The sequence below is a fragment of the Sabethes cyaneus genome, chromosome 2, assembly GCF_943734655.1.
Source record: "Sabethes cyaneus chromosome 2, idSabCyanKW18_F2, whole genome shotgun sequence".
Classification (NCBI taxonomy): domain Eukaryota; kingdom Metazoa; phylum Arthropoda; class Insecta; order Diptera; family Culicidae; genus Sabethes; species Sabethes cyaneus.
In genome coordinates this window covers 120,115,343-120,137,356 of record NC_071354.1, presented here as the reverse complement: position 1 = coordinate 120,137,356, position 22,014 = coordinate 120,115,343, and the positions used below count along the sequence as shown (strand labels likewise).

Sequence of the window (22,014 nt, the reverse complement as noted above, 5' to 3'; positions counted from 1 at the left end):
ACTAAATTCCACTATTTAATATTTATTCGCGACAGATACGTATACGCTTTGAAATAAGACACTGATGAAGCCTGCACGTCGTAGGTAAACTACGTATCTGTTGCAAATAAATATTAAATAGTGGGATTCAATCGAAAAGTTTTTTCTTTTCTTTGATTTCAGATTTCAATTGTCATTTTCTTCACTTGCTGTTACTCACAATTGTACAATAAAAGCAAAAAGCGAAGAAAAGCAGTTTATTTAAGCATGTAGGTATAGTGGTGTATAGAATCAAAAATACTAGTGAGTTGATTTTTCTAAATAAATTTGTACAAATTCCAAACAAATTCTGCGCATCAATAGATGCTCTTTTCAATCAATAGATACTAGAGCTTAGAAATGTTATATGAAAAATAGGAAGTAAACGTTGCACGGTAGAAATTTTGTAAGATTTGTTTTCGTTAGTGATATTTTAAAGGACAGATGTCTTATGTCATGTATCATGTTTTAATAAATAAATCAAAAAAAGACAAGCACTGGGAATCATATCGATCGTATTTCCCATTCTCAAGCATGTTTATGGCGCAACTTTGGCACTATTTTTCGACCTCATCTTGTTTTCCTAACCCTTTAACATTGTAAAAACGATGCGATCAAGCTAATGACTATCTTTTCATGAAAGTACATTCAAGAGAAGCTTAAGTTTTGATTTTCATGCAAAAATAATTATCTAAAGGAGCGCTAGCTAAGAAATAGTTCCATTTCTCGTTTTCATATCTAATGCTCTATTCAGTAATTTTTTTCTAATTCAGATATATTGCAAAATTGAAGCCAAGCAAACCAATAGTAAAATTTTGAGATCAATCATTTTGTTGTAGATATCCTTTTTCTTCAAAAGCGAAATATAATAATAATTTTTCTGAACTCTTGTTTTTCAAAGATGCTAACTTTTGAATGCATGGTATTAATATCAATATCAATATCAAATTAATATCAATATCAAAAAATCTGCTATGAACAAATACTTCATATTGTCAATTCAAAACAAGTTTCGTATGTGGCTCTGAAGCCCAAAAGTTAAGGCCGTCTGTAGACCCGTTAGAGGGTTAATTTCTAATTTTCTATACATATTCATTCAAGTCTGTAAAAATTATCTTTCGTGTTTACATTATTTTTCTATAAATAATATAAAACTAAATAAGGTGTTCATCAAGTAACATAAATGACGCTTACAAGTATTTACGCACCCAAGGAAAGAAAATATAATTATTCTACACAATACGTTGTGAATTTTACTGGCAAATAAGGATTTTGAGGAATACGGAACGGATATGTAAAAATATAGTCTAATATAACATCTATACATCTACAATTAAGTTCCTGAGAAATTAAATAATAATTATTGTGGCAGTAGAAAGGCTAGGTAACGCCGCTAGGTGGATTAATTCGGGTTTTTTCAAATTTGTATAAGCCTTATCGTATATTGCACGACCACGAGATATGATAGACTTTAATATGACAATAACGTGATTGTGGGATGAGGGCTTGGACACCTTTTTTATAAATTGAAATTTTGTTGTTTGAGCCCAATCTGTGAAATGTGGCATCACCTTTTTCGTTTGCAAGCGCATTGCGCACAGCATGAGTGGGTTCGTGTCGAATTTTCTTCTCTCTCTCTCTCTCTCTCTCTCTTTCCCTGCGCTGACATGGGTGCTTTTCCAGACAAAAAGTTGTTTCGGGGCTGAACGTAGAGACTGGAGCCCTACAAGGGTTATCTTTGTAGTGCTTTGATGTAGATTGGACGATTGCTTGCCTCCAAGGGGTTTCCAGCAAGGCGTAAAGTGCGTGCGTGTAGTCGGGGATTACTTTTGTAATCTTTTACGTCCTAATTACGTAATCAATGGTAATCAGTGTGGTAATCAATCTTGGGTAATCATTGTTAATTTTTGGTAATCGCAGGAGCATGGTTTCCGGAAATTAATGGTAATCAGAAGTAATCATAGGTGGCTTCTTTCAAAGGTGTGTTGTAGTCATAGCTGTTGGAAACCCCTTGGTCCCTTCTTTCGCTCTTTTATTGTGCACTGAAACAAGAATCATGGTATCTCATACCATTTTGCAGAAAATGATTGATTTTTGTAAGTACTATGAAAAAGATATTCAAATTTACCATGATTCTTGTACATACAACATGTTCTCAGATAATTTTACCACCTTTCATAGTAATGTCTAGTAATTTTGATTACGATTGTTATTTTTGTTAAACATCAGAGTAACGCCGAAAGTAACGTATAGTAATTTTGACTAGAACAATGCTTAAGCTAAACAGAAATCTTTGCTGCCAAAATTCACTAGTGTGTCACTTTAATTTTACACTCTAATATGATAACAGTTAGCATATTCGCAGTTCGCAGTTAGCAGTTCGGTGTACTTTCGAAAGCTTATTGCAGGTTTTTTATATCGTGGATATGAAAATATAGCAAAACTCCCTACAGCCGGCTGTTTAGAGTTCAATTTGCTACTAATAATGCCAATATGTATCGGTACAATGGCCCAACAATAATTTAAACTACCTCCATCCGGGGTGAGATTGTGCCAAAAACCAAAAATGTTTATTTGTGCAAATTTATTATATCTATAGAAACTTGTGACCCAAATTCAAAATCATGATGAACATAACATATTTATTCATAACTTAGAATGGAACACAGATAATATTAGCAAACTATTTAGCCTAAACAGAGTTTCAAAGTTCGCGATCAAAAATACTCGGAAATAACACTCGAAAAAAATGTCCCGTATAAACCAACCCAAACAAGAAATCGCATCAACTTGCTATTTCGAAGGTATATAAACTAATCATTTACAATGTATTGAAAGGTTATTATGCGTTGGATAAGTTTTGATTACGAAAATAATATTTTTCGAAACTTTGTACTTTTCGAGCTTTACGGGGGTGAGATTGTGCCAAGCCATACTGATCGATCCAATTTGTGGATTTCACATACACAACAAAAATACGTCAGTATACCCCAGTACACTCACATTCTATACTATTGAGCACAATATTTTGACAGATTAGATTGCATCATCCATTTTGGAGCAAACAGCATCATAGGTCTGCTAAATAATTTAAACTAATTTTTACTTTTTCTCTAGAAATTTCAAATACTTTGAATAAACACTCTAAAATAAGACGAATATATTATACCGTGTATAAACTGCCAGTTTTAAGGAGGAGGGAGGCGGGTGGGATAGGCCACATGTTCTGCGGCCACAGGTTCTCGAACGAAGAAATGGTTACTTTTGTTAAATGATCAAATAGGTATGCTCGCTTAGGATACACCCCTTCGTATATCTCCCCCTTGTTAACCATAGAAACGCAACTGGCTATATAAAGGCTGTTCATTGACTACGAACTCATTTTTAGTAATTTCAGACCTCCCCGGGTTATTTTTGTTCACACTTTTTGTATGATGCGTTGTTTTTGGCCGAGCCCCTGCCCCTAATAGTCCACTTAAGTTATGGACGGCCCCATATGAACTACTTTATACTGATATTTATGTGTATTGTTTATAAACATGCTAATGTTCACTGTTTAGGGGGCATCCATAAAGTACGTCACGCTTCTTGCGGGGGGGGGGGGGGATGACCTAATCGTGACGATTTGTGACGTAGGGGGGAAAGGGGGTATGAATTTATGTGACGTCATATGAAAAAAATCAAATGGAAAATTTATTCGGGAGATTATAATTTAGCCTTCATTTTAAGATACCGCCATCCGGGGTGAGATTGTGCCACGGGGGTGAGATTGTGCCAAAAACCAAAAATGTTGGTTTTTGTGAAAATTTATTACATCTGTAGAAACTGGTGACCTAAATTCAAAATGATGATGAACATAACATGTTTATTCATAACTTAGAATGGAACACAGATAATATAAGCAAACTATTTAGCCTAAACAGAGTTTCAAAGTTCGCGATCAAGAATACTCGGAAATAATGCTTGTAAAAAATGTCTCGCATAAACCAACCCAAACAAGAAATCGCATCAACTTGCTATTTTGAAGGTATATAAACTAATCATTTACAATGTATTGAAAAGTTATTAGGCTTTGGATAAGTTTTGATTACGAAAATAATATTTTTCGAAACTTTGTACTTTTTGAGCTTCGCCGGGGTGAGATTGTGCCAAGCCATAATGATCGATCCATTTTGTGGATTTCACTTACACAACAAAAATACGTCAGTATACACCAGAACACTTACATTCTTTACTATTGAGCACAATATTTTGACAGATTAGATTGCATCATCCATTTTGGAGCAAACAGCATCATAGGTCTGCTAAATAATTTAAACTAATTTTTACTTTTTCTCTGGAAATTTCAGATGCTTTGAATAAACACTCTAATATAAGACGAATATATTATACCGTGTATAAACTGCCGGTCTTAAGAAGGGGGGGAGGAGGTGGGATGGGCCACATGTTCTGCGGCCGAGGGTTCTCGAACGAAGTAATGGTTACTTTTGTTAAATGATCAAATAGGTATGCCCCCTTAGAACACACCCATTCATATATCTCCTCCTTGTTAACCCTAGAAACGCTACTGGCTATATAAAGGCTGTCTACATTGACTACGAACTCATTTTTGGTTATCTCAGACCTACCCGGGTTATTTTCGTTCATACTTTTTGTATGATGCGTTGTTTTTGGCTGACCCCCTGCCTCTAATAGTCCACCTAGTTCATGGACGGCCCCATATGAACTACTTTATATTGATATTTATGTGTATTGTTTATAAACATGCTAATGTTCACTGTTTAGGTTTTTAGCTTAACTTTATGTTTTTGGCACAATGTCACCCCCTAGAAGGGGTGAGATTGTGCCAAAGTTCAAGCACTCCCAGTAAAATTAGGTTTCATTGCAACTAAACCATCTCTACGGTAGTTGTTAATTGAATAATTTAGTATATATTGACAGGTTTGAAATCAACTTAGTTCCTAAATTGTGTGTATACTGAGCTAAAGAACAAAAACATATGTTCTTTTGGCACAATCTCGCCCCGGATGACGGTACAACTATTGAAGGCTTCATAAAATTAACGCTCAAATGTTTTCATTCAAAAAATAGTTAAATTTTATTCTTCTATGTAGTATGAACTCTCCATTAAGGCTTTACAGAATTTGCAGTACGAGTACACCGCTAAAGAACTGCTTGAGAACTGCTGCTCCTGCCTAAAAGATTTTTGCAACCGCAAATAGCAGTTGCACAAACTCCTGAGGGGCTACGGGGTGTTACCAGAGACCTATGGCCTCCCTTGATATTCGTGCTGAACTCAATCGATGAACATAAACTCAAACCGAAGTTCCACGGCTGCTTTTAAGGTTTTTCGGTATAATTTATACTGCCCCTCACTCTGAAGAATAGAGTTTATGCATTTGCGGATTAAATTTCGCATCTAAGGTAGTGGTGAATGAATACACAAAATGACAAAATCCGTCAGAAAAGTTCTTCCAAGGCGTGTTGCTGCAAGACGTCAGCAGGAAGCCCTAATTCTCTCAACTAGATCAGTCGAATTTGTGTGAATGGATGTAAAGGACGTGAATATGCGCGAAACATTAATCGACAATACATCAGCGACTTTTGAAGCGTATCCGAACGCAGCAATTGGAGATCATCTTCAAAATCCATGAATCAATGACTTATAAGCTCGAAAATTTTCCTGTTTTTATTTGTTGAAATTCATTTGATAGTTTTAAATAAAAATGATGGAATGAATATTTAATCTTACTTTCTCAGGGGGGTCACGAATGTGTGACGAAATGTTACAATGGGAGAAGGGGGGGTAGATTTTGATCAAAATTTACGTGACGTACTAAATGGATTACGCCTTAGGTTTTTTGCATAACTTTATGTTTTTGGCACAATGTCACCCCCTAGAAGGGGTGGGATTGTGCCAAAGCTCATGCACTTCTAGTAAAACTAAGTTTCATTGTAACTGAACCATCTCTACGGTAGTTGTTAATTGAACAATTTAGTATATATTGACAGGTTTGAAATCAACTTAGTTCATAAATTGTGTGTATACTGAGCTAAAGAACAAAAACATATGCTTTTTTGGCACAATCTCGCCCCGGATGACGGTATCTTAAAAAATATCTTGAACAGTCTTCGAAACAGCTGGCTCTATGAATATCAAATATAAGAACAACGCTATTAGAATAAATATAAAAAATTTATTTAAAAAACCCGAATTAATCCACCTAGCGGCGTGACCTAGCCTTTCTACTGCCACAATAATCATTATATAATTTCTCAGGAACATCTATAATTAACTTGACTATATTTTTAAATATCCGTTCCGTATTCTTCAAAATCCTTATTTGCCAGTAAAATTCACAACCTATTGCCTAGAATAATTATATTTTCTTTCCTTGGGTGCGTAAATACTTGTAAGCGTCATTTATGTTACTTGATGAACACCTTATTTAGTTTTACACCTGTGTGCAAAATAATAGCAGCGATGACTTCAGTTTTACAATTTGAAAAAAGAAAGCAATGCGGGAGTTGATATATTTATTAATCATTTGCAGTTTAGTTAAGGATATGATTTAGTAATTGATTGTTATAAAGAACAGAATTTTATGCATAGCTATAATTAAGAAAAAAAATTATATTCAAAAAAAGGTATTATTTTGCATGTGCAAAAAATAGCAGCGTGACAAAAAATATGTCCGTTTATTATAATACTGCTAGCTAAACAGGCCTGATTTCGATTATCGCCTTGATTTTAGACTAGTAGTTTATTGTAAACCCTTTGTTGGACAATACAGCCGCACAACGACGGGGCATAGAGTTTACCAATTTCTGACCTGGATCAATGGAGTACCATGTTGTTTCCACAACATGCCAAAGTTCATTGACTGTTGTTGGTTTGGCTCTGAAAACAGCTGCTTTCACGTCACTCCACAAATTTTCGATAGGATTGCGGTCTGGAGACTAGGCGGGCCATTCCATAACCTCAATTTTATTGGAAGAGAACCATGCCTTCGCTAACTTACTGGTATGCTTAGGGTCATTGTCCTGCATGAAAACCCATTTTAGTGGCATATTTTCCTCCTCGTAAGGTAACATAGTCTGTTTAAGGATATTCACGTACAGCTTTGCGTCCATTATGGTTTTTATCCAAAATATTGGACCTGGACCATAGAATGAAAAACAACCCCACACATTAATCTTAGCTCCTCCGTGTTTTACGGTCTTTACTGTAAAGCCAGGCTTATATGCACTGTTTTCGGGTCCGTATGTACTGTCTACGCCCAGCAGTTCCGAACAAAACGATTTTAGACTCATCCGTCCAAAGAATATTGCGCCATTTGGACACCGGCCAAGCGATATGTTCTTTGGCGAACTTGATCCTGTTCTGAATGTGGCGTGGTTTTAATAAAGGGGTCTTCCGGGGGCTTCTACCATATAAACCAGCATTAATGAGCTTTCTACGGATGGTACTTGTTGATACATCCAACTTCAGGTCCTGTTTCAAGGGCGTAGACGTGAGAAATGGATCGTTCCTCGACGTGCGCAACAATAATTTAGTATGATAATCCGAAAGTTTCTGTCTCCGACCACGTCTCTCTGGTCTTGGAGTCCAATTCTTGGCATTTATGATCATTTTAGCAGAGCAGCCGAGTGTTTCTTGGATGAACCTGTATGTCTTGCTTTCTGACAGGAACTTTTTGATCAAGTTCCGAAGTTCCTCGGAGCAATGTTTACCGCGACCCATTTTGGCTAATTAAATTTATATACCATGAATGAACATACGTTTATTTAATGAATAAGATGATAATCATACCTTTAACAGTTGGTTTCAGTAGATATTTTGCGATTTCTTTAAAAATTCTGATGGAATGGCGAACACTGCTATTATTTTGCACAACGCTGAATACACAAGTGAATAAACAAAACCTTCTCCCTGCTGAGTGATGACAGTACAACAGTCGAGTGCACTTGATTAGAGAGCCTACGATATTAGCATGTAACGACATATAGATAGCGCTCGTGTACACGATAATAGAAAGTGAACATAAAGGTTTAAAGAAAACTTAGGTGTGCACTGCTATTATTTTGCACACAGGTGTATAATCGGTCGGCCTTAGCTTTCGGGCTTCAGAGCCACATACGAAACTTGTTTTGAATTGACAATATGAAATATGTGTTCATAGCAGATTTTTTGATATTTTGATACTGATACCATGCGCTCAAAAGTTAGCATCTCTGAAAAACAAGAGTTCAGAAAAATTATTATTAAACTTCGCTTTTGAAGAAAAAGGATATCGACAACAAAATGATTAATCTCAAAATTTTACTATTAGTTTGCTTGGCTTCAATATTGCAATATATCTGAATTAGAAAAAATAAATGAATAGAGCATTAGATATGAAAAAAAGAAATTGAACTATTTCTTAGCTGGCGCTCCTTCAGATAATTATTATTGCATGAAAATCATAACTTAAGCTTCTTTTGAATGTACTTTCATGAAAAGATAGTCGTTAGCTTGATCGCATCGTTTTTACAATGTTAGAGGGCTAGGAAAACAAGATGAGGTCGAAAAATAGTGCAAAAGCTGCACCATAAACATGCTTGAGAATGGGAAATATGATCGATATGATTTAATATTTATTTGCAACAGATACGTAGTTCGCCTACGACGTGCAGGCTTCATCAGTATCTTATTTCAAAGCGTATACGTCTGTCGCGAATAAATATTAAATAGTGGAATTTAGTAAGCAAAAGTTTTTTTTCTTTTCTTTAATTTCAGAATTCGTATTCCACTAAGAGGCTTCCAAAACTTCAGACAATTGACATGTTTCTCACTTTTCTTGAATTTCAATGCAAATTAAAAAAATGCAAATTGTTATCACATACACACACACATACATACATACATACATACATACATACATACATACATACATACATACATACATACACACAAACACATACATACATACATACATACATACATACATACATACATACATACATACATACATATATACATACATACATACATGCATACATACATACATACATACATACACACATACATCATACACATTGAATACAATCAACATTTGATTGATGTTTTGATTTCACACGTTTTAACGGTTTAATATACGGTGCTAAAGTGTTAAAGTTTGAATAACTTTTGAATGAACCATCGGATCTTGAATAACTCGGTTTCGTTTGATAAATCTCAGCAGTAATGTCCAAATAATAATAAAATATGTGATGATTTTCATTGCATTAATGCTTATATGTTACAAAAATATGTTTTAAATACTATTTTTTCATATTTCTGTATGTAACTTTCAAACTACAAGTCCAATCGTCATGAAATTTGGAAGTTCAGGGTTTGCAAGGCTCCCCTTTCATATGCAATCAATTTTGTTCAAATCGGTTAAGAGACCTATGAGATAATGAAGTCCCATATTTTTCATATTTTTATACATAACTTTTGAACTAAAAGTCCGATCAGTATGAAATTCAATAGCGACCTATGGGACACCAATACCTTTCATTTGACACTAAGAACATCAAAATCGGTCCAGCCATCTCCGAGAAAAGTGAGTGAGATTGAAAGCGTTACACACATACACTTTTTTGACCTCGTTGTAGATCTTAAGATCAGCAGCAAAAGAAATCCTGGGTCCTCGTAGCGAAAAGTTTACATCGTTGAAGTATAGTAGGAAGATGAGCGGACCTAGATGACTGCCTTGTGGAATACCGGACATATTAATAAAGTCGCTGAATAATGATTCTCCGATTTAAACAGCCACATGCCGATCAGCCAAATAGGACTTCAGCCAGAGCAGTAGGGTGCCACCAAGTCCCATCCTGTAAAGTTTGGCAATTGCAATTTCATGATTTATCTTATCAAAAGCAGCAGAAAGGTCGGTGTAAATTGCGTCCGTTTGGAAACGCCTCGACATGGTATCCGTAGCATAAGTAATAAATGAAAGGAGATTTGTCGTGGTTGATCGTCGTGGCATGAATCCATGTTGAGAATCGTTGATAAATTGCTTACAAGGGTAGAACACTGGTCCCAAAATTACTTTTTCAAATAGCTTGGATACCGCACACAAAGCGGCGATACCTTAATAATTATCGATCTCAAAACTAACATTTACAGAACATTACAATACCATTATTAACAAAGCAAATAGAATGCTGGGCTTTAATTTGTAATTGCTGGGTTATAATTTCAAAGACCCGTACGCAATAAAACTTTTATACATTACATATGTAAGACTTATTCTGGAATATTGCAATATTGTATGGCACCCACACACTGCGTTACACGAAGGACGCATTGAATTTGTCCAGAAACAATTTCTACTATACGCGCTTCGAAAACTTAACTTCGAAGTATTTCCATTACCATCTTATGAAGCACGCTGCATGCTCATCCATATGCAAACACTTAAAGAACGTCGCGAACATGCAATGCTTTACTTTATCAATGAAATTATTTCTCAACGCATCCAGTCAGCAGAATTGCTTTCTCAATTAAACTTTTATGCGCCGTGTCGTAACCTTAGAACTAGAAAAATATTTATGGAAAAATCATATAAGACCAATTATGCAAAAAATGGACCAGTCAATAACATGATGCGCCTTTTTAATCAAAATTGCGAAAGAATTGACATCTTTATGTCCAGAATCCAAATAAAACTACGACTTAGCTTTAGGAAAAATGTATAGTATATATATAAACATTGTAGTAATATTATTGTATGTAGTCTACAAATGCTTGACAAATAAATAAATAAATGTTCGAAACAAAATCAGTTTTTGACTTACCCCCGGACAATCCGGAATATCTCCAGTGTCCACTGACTACTGCGAATCTTGAAATGTTCTAGAAAAACTAGAAAAATAGATTTTTTAGATTTATAGATTTTTGAACTATGCATAATTTCCTGTAATGCCTATTTGATTCACACCAATAAAGTTTTCTAGAATAAATTTCATCAATTTTTATTAACCTTCGGTTACTTACGCTGTTGTAATTTGTATAACACGTGTAGATTTTTGAACGCCATATTGTTATAAAGTTACAAATCGTTGTGTAACTAACGTATATTCTTCAATAAACTTGTTATGAGCAAAATGTCATAATTATTCAATGCATTAATACTTTAAATTGTTGGGAAAATTGATCAGCATAAACTGACATCACAGAAATGAAGCAATCAGCATATGAGGTGTACCGGAATTGGCCTGGAATTTTCTCTCGTTTCTTCATATGGAAAAATGGTGTCTGCATGCATCAAAACAATCAGCAATAATGTAAAATGTTTAAAATGTATCCATCTGTTGCTAGTCGAGTAATTCGGGGTCAAAATTAGGGTATATTTTATAATCAAAGTTCTACAGTTCCTAAATAAGCAAACATAGAGGTATACTATATTCAGCAAAGTTGTGTATTTTTACTATTTGTGCAACTTTGTAATACATGAAAAAGTCATACAACAATTACGAAAAGAGCTAAAATAAAAAACTGATTTCACTAATTCATACACAATAAATAAGATTTTTCTAGCTTCGCTGAAGAGATAGGGGGTTACTGTCTTCAGCAAAATTTCTTGTAATAATATACTCTAAAACTTTGCAGAATACATCAATGTGTTATATTGAAACTGAAGAAAAATAATTTTTTTATTGCACTTTTAGGGGGATTAATCAAAATTTAAATTGCACCAGACGATAGAACTATCAATTTGAAGAAATTCTTCCAAAGGTTCCATAAACCTAAAACCAAGTTTTCCCAGTCAAAACTCTAGTGCGCATGTCTTTTTGGCTTTGGGCCATTGTGCGCGCGAATAACCGTATTACAAAAGTTGGCGCGAGTGTTGGAGGGTTGATATCTTTTGATCGGCAAAACCAATTCTACTGAAATTTTGCAGATATATTTGCAGCATTAAAATCTCTAATTTGATGTCAAAATAGTTCAAACTAGATAAATCATCTTAGATGAAATGGTTATAAATTATTATAAATTTTAATGTGTGCTCATAACTTTCAAATTAAACATCCAATCAAAAAACAAATCAATAGTGATCTATTAGGCTATGTTACCTTTCAAATGAGACTAATAGCGCCTAAGTCGGTTTAGCCATCTCTAAGAAACAGGCGATAATTATTACCTTGTCAAAACAGGTTTTTTAAGCATAACTTTTAAACTACTTGTTTGTTCTCAATAAAATTTACCCGAAAAATTTAGCGTTAACAAGAGATTTCATACGATACCAAGATCGTTGAAATCGGTCATTTTGTTCCGGAGAAAATCGTGTCACGTAATTTTCACTTTTTTACTTATAACTTTTAAACGAAATGTCGGACCTCGAAGCAATTCAATAGTGATATACTAAGCAATAATACCTTTCAAACAAAAGTAATAGCGAACAAATCGGTTCAGCCATCTCCGAGAAACAGGCGTTAGAAAAGTTGCGCCCCGCACATACATACACACATACACATACACACACAGACATTGCTCAGTTCGTCGAACCCTGTCGATTGGTATATGTGGTTCGGCCCTCCGGGCCTCGGATCAATTTCGTGTTTTTCGACCAATTCCTAAACCTTTGTTATAGTATAACAAAGGTAAAAACATTCCATCAAGAAGACTGGCATCTCTTCCTTCTTCGCCCATACAAATGACAAGCACCAGCAGCGTACCCCGCCTTCCGACAAAAGTTGAAGCTGTGTGTATATGTGTTGGTGGGAAAAGACGTATGCGAGCGTGTCAATACATTGCATACGTGTTTGTGTACATCCATATTGTGATTTACAAACACTAGTATGTGTTGTCTCTCGACTTTTGGCATAGTTGCCAGTATTCTTGATGGGATGTTTTTGCTTAAAGGTACTTTAAGCTTACTTTAAAGGCTTTTGTGAAATATTTAAGTGAGAACAGATCGGAAGTTATTAGAATATGGTGCATCCACGGTATGTTGGTAGAGGAGATTAGTTTAGTTCTGGTTAGACTTCCAGCAAAAGTAGAAGTGATTGTCTAAATGAAATAGTTTTTATCTAAGTAATAAAATACCCATAAAAGCATAACTGTCCCATATAAAATTTTATCGATTTTTAGAAAAATGCGGAAGTGGCTTATTTTTATCCTGATTTATCTGAAAATCTTTAGCAGGGAGAAGAGTATTTAGTAGAGCAATTTTTCTTTATGAACCGATTCATCGATGCTTTTTTTATTTCGATTTAAAAGTTTTCAAAAAAGAATAGTATCTGTTGTTTTGCAGCGTTGAAGTGCGAAATTCAAACTAACACTGTATTCGATGCTTTTTTATTTCGATTGAAAAGTTTCCAAAAAAGAATAGTATGTGTTGTTTTGTAGCGTTGAAGTTCGAAATTCGAACTAATTTTGAACTATTATTATTATTATATATTTGAAAAGTTTTCAGCCTGTGGCTGGTTCGCCTCTTCGCGCAACATATAAATAAGTAATGTTACATTCAATCTCGTTTTACTACGCTATACGCTTTTCCATATAGGACAGTTAGGCTTTTATGGGCAGAAAGTGTCCTACATAATCGATCTTACCAATTTGAAACCTCAGATTTTGTCCAACACGAACCACTACTAGTGGCAAATTCACCTCAATCCTTTCACCGTTTTCATCTGTTGGTAGCGGCTGTTGTTCCGGAGGTGTACAAACCAGTTGTGTCAATGCCAAGCTAGTGACATTGCATTGCATAATACCAATCGTAACATTAACGTCGGACTCATCACTGGCGATGTTCAGATTTTCACCTTCGATCACCAAGGTATCCCCTTTATAAAATTTCTTGAAACCAGGAAATGCAAAATATACTGGGTCCTCGACATAGACTATTGAAGATCTCAAATTTTGAAAATGCTTATTAAGATTTTTGACAGATAGCACATTATCCATCACAAAACTGAGTTGGAACGATACCTGATTTTCATGCAGCTTCATTGCCAACAAAGAATTCAATCCGGTCGGTGTAGTATGTAACAATGATGCAGTTGTATGTAACTCCTCAGATTGCAGAAACGGCGTAGGTGAAAACAGAGAATCAGTGGAATGATAATTTATTAACACTTTTGCCGTCGATAACAATGCTGATTCTGTTGTAATTGCACTTCGACGATTTTTAGATCTGCTCTGGTTAAAACTCGCAATATTTCTATTCATTTGTTCAACATGTTTTATATATGAAACAAACTTCATATTAACTGCCGGTGAAGGACATTCCATTTGGTTTGCATTAAGGACCGTGCAAACAGATTTATTTATACGTTCATCTTCGTAATAAATCTCTATTTCTGGTTTTTGAATAGAATCTAAATTGGTTCCATGCACAGTCATCATTCGTCCTCCACTGATAAAACTTTTAAGCGGTTTTATCTGTAATATTTTAGGATCGACAGTATAGTTATAAACACTGCACGTCTCGTAGTAACTATGATAATGAAAATTATTGCGGCTTATACTATTTGGTTGGCTATCAGCGCTGCATTTTAATGTCCGATTTGCTCCATCTATAGATAGAGTCAAAATACGTATATGCTCAGGAGAGCGTGCAGCAGACGTAATACACGTTAAACGTCCAGAAGATGCTTGAGTAATGTTAATGTGGCATATATAGTCATCTAAAAAGGCTGCTATCTTTGATCCAATGTTGAGGTATCTACCAATAATAGACACGGTTGTTCCTCCTGATTGCGGCCCCATAGTTGGATACAGCCCTGATAGCTGTATATTTTTGTATTGAAATTGGACGCTTGATTCAGTATATCCTGCTTCGTTCCCCACCTTAATGGAAGCTGTCAATTCTTCCGAAACAGCTCCGGTGCGACATTCAATTTTAACAGATATTTCGTAGTTAACCAAATGACATGGAACATGGCCAATCCGAATTTTTCCTTGTACATCTTCCTCTCGAATGCCTAAATTGCTACCTTCAATAGTCAATAAAGTTCCACCTTCTATTGGTCCACTTAAAGGTTTAATAAGATCAATTCTAGGTTTAGGACATTCGTTCAAATGCGTGTCATATGAACAAGTTTCATTATAAGCACACTGGTTGTTACACCAGGTGCATTGGTATTTCTTATTTCGCGTCACACATAAACTGCAATCTGCATGATCCCTGTGCGATCCAAGGATATCACATTTGTATAAAATGATGGACACTGTATCTATATAGTGATTTCGGTTCCAATTTACATCAACTTTTGCTTCATACTCATTTGTGTTAGCTTCGTAGGAATACTGAAAATAATAATATATATTGGTTAGAAACATGTACAACAGGGATTGTTTTTTTTTATTTATTTAGAACTACTTTTTTTCCGGCTTTTTAGTCTTTTGTAGAAATCAAAATAGCTTTTTTAAATTCTTTTCGACGTTTCGGCTTTGTATTTAAGCCTTTTTCAAGGACTGACTATTCTATTTTTCAAGGAGTGAATCCTAGAAAAAGGCTTGAATACAACGCCGAAACGTCGGAAAGAATTCAAAAAACTGTTCTGATTTTTACAAAAGACTGAAAAGCCGGACAAAAAGTAAAAATTAACATCAAAAAGACACCAAAATGAAACTGAAATATGCGATCTGCATATTCTCCAATGAAGTAATCTCACCTAGGATAGGACATGACACGTTGTATCGAAAGAGAGCCTTGCTGTCAAAAAAGTAGAAGGGTTTGTGTCTCAAGACACAAAAGTAGGCTAGACGTAGGACTACGAGTGTAAGTTATACATATTGTTTCGCGTAAAAGATGAAAACGTAATGGACTGTAATATTTAATAAAGAAATAATAATCGATTTTACTGTGCTTAACGTTAGCGTCCTCGTTCGCCGAGGTTTATACAACTTCTAAACTTTTAGAAAAGACAGTGTCGTCAAAACAAATTAGTTTCTTCTAATAAGATAGGGATAATAGAAATAACTCCTCCAGAAATGGCTATTGCTCCCAAACATCATCTAGTGGTACAATCGCTAACTTGGCCGTCATACGCTTGAATATCCCGTTGTTAGTTTTAACCGTTACTACTCTGCAGACGCTGTCGGTACCCGGATGAATTTCCAAAACCCTACCGAGCCGCCACTGCTGCGGGGGAACATTGTCTTCTCTCAGTATTACTAAGTCGCCAACCTTAATATTCGTATACGCTTTGTTATTCTTCGGTCTGCGTTGTAACTCCTGGAGATAGTCACGCGACCACCTTTTCCAGAATTCATTCTAAGCCTTTGGATCAATTGATAGCGAGAAAGTGTATTCAGTTTAACATCATCTAGGGTAGGTTCTGGTATGGCAGTCAACTGCCTGCCGATGAGAATATCTAATGGAGTTATTACAGTTAAATCGCTAGGGTCTGCAGACTGCGCCACGAGCGGTCTGGAGTTGAGAATGGCTTCAATCTGGACGATCAAAGTATTCCACTCACCGTAAGTAAACTTCGCTTCACCAACAATTCGCTTGATGTGGTGCTTGGCCGATTTAATACCCGCTTCCCAAACACCGCCGAATTCTGGAAAACGTACCGGTATAAATTTCCGCTTTATTTCTTAGGGAAGACAATAGACGCTGAATTCGCCCCGATAAATTTTGTTGCGTTATCGGAATGAATGTAAGTTGGCACTACACGACGTGCAACGAATCGCTTTAGAACGCTTATAAATGCATTTGTTGAAAGATCCGCAGCTAACTCCATATGAACGGCCTTCGTAGCCATACAGATAAAATGGATCGGCATAATCTACACCGACCCGCGAGAATACATCAGATGGCGTAACACGATATCTATGCTGGTTGATTCGTTTTAAAACAGCGCACGCACTTCCGCAACTGCTTTTGTGTTACATTCCTTCCATCAAGAATCCAGAAACGCTGTCGAAGCGCAGACAGCAATCCACTGGGCCCTATATACACGTATGTTTTATGGTAATCGTTAATAAAAATTGACGTCACTACACTTAGAAGGCAAAATAATCGGATGTCGTTGATCATAAGTAAGATTGGCGTGTTTAATTCTGCCACTGACCCGTAAAATTCCGGAATCATAAATTGGGTTTAGGTACCGTAAGTTCCCTACTACCTATCCTTTTCGCTGAGTGAATTTTGAAATTTTTTAATCTGTACAATGTCCTTTGAGAAATATTGCCTTTGTACCAGCTTCACAATCATTTCAAGGCTACACTGAAACTCTTCTATTGTAGGGTATGCGCTCAGCTGCCGCTCGAACTCGCCTTGTCTTTCGAATGAACCGGGCAGCGTAGGCCATAACTTGACATAATTTGCGAATTGAACTGTACCTTTCAAGAATTGGAAAATCACAAACCTTAATGTACACCATTAAAGACACCACCTTCACGTCCGTCAATTCTGTAATTTCAGTAGCAGCAAACTCTGGGTAATCTGTAGAACGTAGAAACAGTGGCCCGTGCCACCAAATATCGTTATTCATCAGCTCTCCAGGATAAGCTCCTCTAGACACTATGTCAGCGGGACTCAGCGATGATCGTACGTATTTAAACTGGTATCCTTCGGTAGTTCTTTGCACCGCGGCAACACGATTTCCGGTAAATGCACTCAGTTCATGCGGCGATTTGCGCAGCCAACAGAATACAATTTGGGAGTCCGTCCACAGAACTATCTTGCTGATTGTCAATCTACTTGACGATGTTACGGCTTTTACCAACCGACATATTAATTCGAAAGCACAAAGTTCGAGACGGGGGATCGTTTGATTTGGAGCCAGCTTTGATTTGCTTGTCAGTAAATGAAACTGGGCATTTCCATCGAGTAGTATGGAACACACAGGTACCATACGCCAAAAGCGATGCGTCGGAAAAGGCGTGTAATTAAACCTGAATTCTGCTTTCAGACAAGATAAGGTACCCCGGGGAAAGTGGGTATACGGGGTAAGTGGGAACGGAGCTCATAACTCTCTTCAACCACATTTTGTCCAACCGAAACTTTCTAGAAATGAAAGATACAACTGAAACGCATGTATTAAAATTATAGATTATTTATAACAGGCATTTCAAACATCAAAATTGGACTTTAAAGTTGAGCGTTATTTTCAATTTGCGTTGTAAGTTTGACGCATCTTTCTGTAAATGATATTTTGGCCACAGGCTTTACGTAAAAGTCCATGTTTTTCTGAGAGTAGGTAAACATAATGAGTGTATTAACAAATTACACCCGAAAACTAGTTGTTTAATTTGACAAACGGCATTAAAAAAACCCGATTTAATCCACCTAGTGGTGAAAGGAACCTTTGTTATACGGTCTTAGTTGCTATTTGAGATAGAAATCGACACGTTTTCGGAGCATAATTCATCTATTGGTTAACGTTGAGTAGTGCGTTGGTTTACATAAAATTTTTGAAAATTGAATAAGTTTACAAAATTTGAACAAAATAGGAGTACTTATAAATTTTGATAGATCCTTTTTTCATGAAATTGCTGAATAAGGATAAGTAAGTTGTTAGTAAGTCAGTTGTAAGAGCAAATATTATTCTTTACCATATACATTGCGTAGTAAAGGTGTAGTTTATAGGTTTTGGAACTATGCATAATTTCTTGTAATGCCATTCTATTTGATTCACATCAATAAAGTTTTCTAGAATAAATTTCATCAATTTTTATTAACCTTCGGTTAGTCACGCTGTGGTATTTTGTATTTTGAACGCCATATTGTTATAAAGTTGCAAATCGTTGTTTATCTAACGTATATTCTTCAATAAACTTGTTATGAGCAAAATGTCATAATTATTCAATGCATTAATACTTCAAATTATTGGGAAAGATCAGCATAAACTGCCATCACAGAAACGAAGCAATCAGCATATAAGGTGTATCGGAATTGGCCCCAACTGGAATTTTCTCTCGTTTCTTCATATGGAAAAAGCATGTCTGTATGCAGCAAAACTATCAGCAAATCTCGGGTAATTTTTCATATAGATCTATGTAACAATGAGAGATTCTCTTCATGTATCCTGTCTTGTGTTTTTTACGGCGATACTAATGCATTTCATTAATCAGCTTTACATGAATCGGTTGCCGGAGTTACTAGTTAGCTAAATGTGTTGAAAATTTGCTTTTCTATGCATTTATGTAACCGTGAAAAGCGGAAGAGAGGAGACGCAAAGAGAATCTCTCATTGTCACATAGGTCTGTTTGAAAAATTACCCGAGAAATGTAGTATATTTAAAATGTATCCGTCTGTTGGTAGTCGAGTAATTCGGGGTCAAAATTAGGGTATTTTATATAATCAACGTTCTACAGTTCCTAAACAAGCAAACATAGAGGTATACTATATTTAGCAAAGTTGTGTATTTTTACTGTTCTTACAACTCTGTAATACATGAAAAAGTCATACAACAATAACAAAACGAGCTAAAATAGAAAAACTGGTATTACAAATTCATGTACAATAAATAAGATTTTTCTATCTTCGCTGAAGAGATAGAAGGTTACTGTCTCTAGCAAAATTTCTTGTAATAATATGCTCTAAAACTTTGCAGAACACATCAATGTGTTATATTGTAACTGAAGAAAAATTCAAAAATTTTTTTCATTTCACTTAATCCCCCAATCAGAATTTAAATTCTACCAGACGATAGAGCATTCAATTTCAAGAAACTCTTCCAAAGGTTTGATAAACCTAAACCAGGTTTTCCCAGTCAAAACTCTTGTGCGCACGTTTTATTTTGTCTTGGGCTATTGTGCGCGCGTGTAACCGTGTTACAAAAGCTGGCGCGAGTGTTCGAGGGTTAATATCTTTTGACCGGCAAAACCAATTCTTCTGAAATTTTGCAGATATATTAACAGCATTAAAACCTCTAATTTGATGCTAAAATAATTTAAAATAGATAGAGTATCTTAGATGAAATTATTTAATATTATTGTGAATTTTAATGTGCTGTATACGGTTTCTCATAACTTTCAAATTAAACGACCAATCAAAAAACAAATTAATAGTGATCTATTAGGCTGTATTACCTTTCAAATGAGACTAATAGCACATAAATCGGTTTGGTCATCTCTGAGAAACAGGCGATAATTATTACCTTGTCAAAACAGGTTTTTTAAACATAACTTTTAAACTACTTATTTGTTTTCAATAAAACTTTGTGAAAATTTTGGCGTTAATAAGAGCTTTCATTTGGTACTAAGATCGTTGAAATCGGTCATGTAGTTCTGGAGAAAATCGTGTTACGTAATTTTTACATTTTCACTCATAACTTTCAAACGAAATGTCGGACCGCAAAACAATTCAATAGTGATATACTAGGCAATAATACCTTTCAAACAAAAGTAATAGCGAACAAATCGGTTCAGCCATCTTCGAGAAACAGGCGATAGAAAAGTAGCGTCGCGCACATACACACACACACACATACACACATACACACACACACAGACATTGCTCAGTTCGTCGAACCCTGTCGATTGGTATATGTGGCTCGGCCCTCCGGGCCTCGGATCGATTTTGTGTTTTTCGACCAATTTCTAAACCTTTGTTATAGTATAACAAAGGTAAAAATGGGTAGAAATAAGGTCGGCACTTCAAAGCACCCGGGGCAAGTGGGACCTATTAAAAATAAAGTGTTTCAGCACAAAACTTCCAGTCTAAATACATTTTTAGATAAACTACCGAACATTTTCAGTTCAATTACATAATATTTATACCAGTAAAGCTTTAAAATAAAACCGAAAAGGACTAAACCAAGTGGCCCCAAAAAAGAAGCCCATATGCACAGCTTGTGAGGGAACAAACAGTTTGGTCACATTTTAGTTACACCTAAACGATGTTAATTGAATTTGGAAAGGCAAATTTGATATAATTAAGCAAATCTGTAACTGGAATTGAAACAATAAAGTGCTGTGGTTATTATAGCGTAACTATCTCTTAGGAGTAGCTCTATCGAATTGGGCATGGTAGAACAAACAAATCATAATCGTATTTTCGAGCTATTAAACAATGTTTAATCCTAAATTACGTCTCGCAAGAATTGGATACAATGACATATTCAACTACATTTCATTACAATAATGCTTTACAGCGTAATTGCTCACGATCTGCGTTTTATATAAATTATAAAGTCGCCCGTTGTGATCTGATTTTGTTACGCTATTTTTGAATGAACCCTTCGTACAAATATTATTTTTGATTGCTTCTTGCAATGCTTTAACATTGCTGTATATTAACTTGCACAATTCACTATTATTTTATGCTTTTAAATCAAATTTGAATATAGGTCCCACTTGCCCCGGTAAATGGGGCAAGTGAGACCTACCGCCATAATTTTGAAAATTCTCCTCCAGATTCGTTTCATGTAAATTGATAGGCCTTTTTCGTAATTAATCCTTCGAAGTGATACCACTGAAGAGTTTTTGTGCTGAAAGAATTTGGAAATAATCATAGGTATAGAAAACACAGTGGAATAAACCCAAACTATGCATTTTCTAGGTCCCACTTGTCCCGGTGTACCTTATATCGATTAATAGTCGTTCCAGGGAATTTGCTAAGTTCTACAGTGAAGTTTATCCAAGCACTACATTGTTTTTCTGGCACCTCCTCATTCCAACCAACCTTGAGTTTCCATAAATTGCGTATGAGAACCTTCGCAATGACAATGACCGGCAAAAGTAATCCAAGCGGATCGAAAATTTTAGCAACTTCCGACAATATGTACCGTTTCGTGATCGTTGATTGATCCAGTCTTGGGTTGATTCGAAAAGCTAGAACGACTGTTGACAGATTCCATAAAAGTCCAAGCGTTTTTATACCATCATTGACTCCGTTTGTCTCTAGTGAACCTCTAGTGAAGTTACGTGAAAACTGTTCTGGTATTGACTCGAGGAACTCCGTCGAATTCGAACACCGTTTGTGTAGTTCGAAGCCGCCCCGCTCTAGCAACTTCGCCAGATGATCTGCGACTACCTTCATTTCTTCTACCGAATCACGTCCCGACAAC

At 35.7% G+C, this 22,014-nt stretch overlaps 1 protein-coding gene across 5 annotated transcripts in view; it reads right to left on the bottom strand.

Moving 5' to 3' along the window:
• Positions 1 to 22,014, bottom strand: part of LOC128734284 (plexin-B) — a 748,132-nt gene that overhangs the window by 416,160 nt on the left and 309,958 nt on the right. For all 5 annotated transcript variants that reach the window (XM_053828386.1, XM_053828387.1, XM_053828388.1 and 2 more), the window contains one exon: positions 13,603 to 15,298. In XM_053828386.1, the coding sequence (XP_053684361.1) occupies positions 13,603 to 15,298 (1,696 nt within the window). The remainder of the gene's footprint in view (positions 1 to 13,602; positions 15,299 to 22,014) is intronic.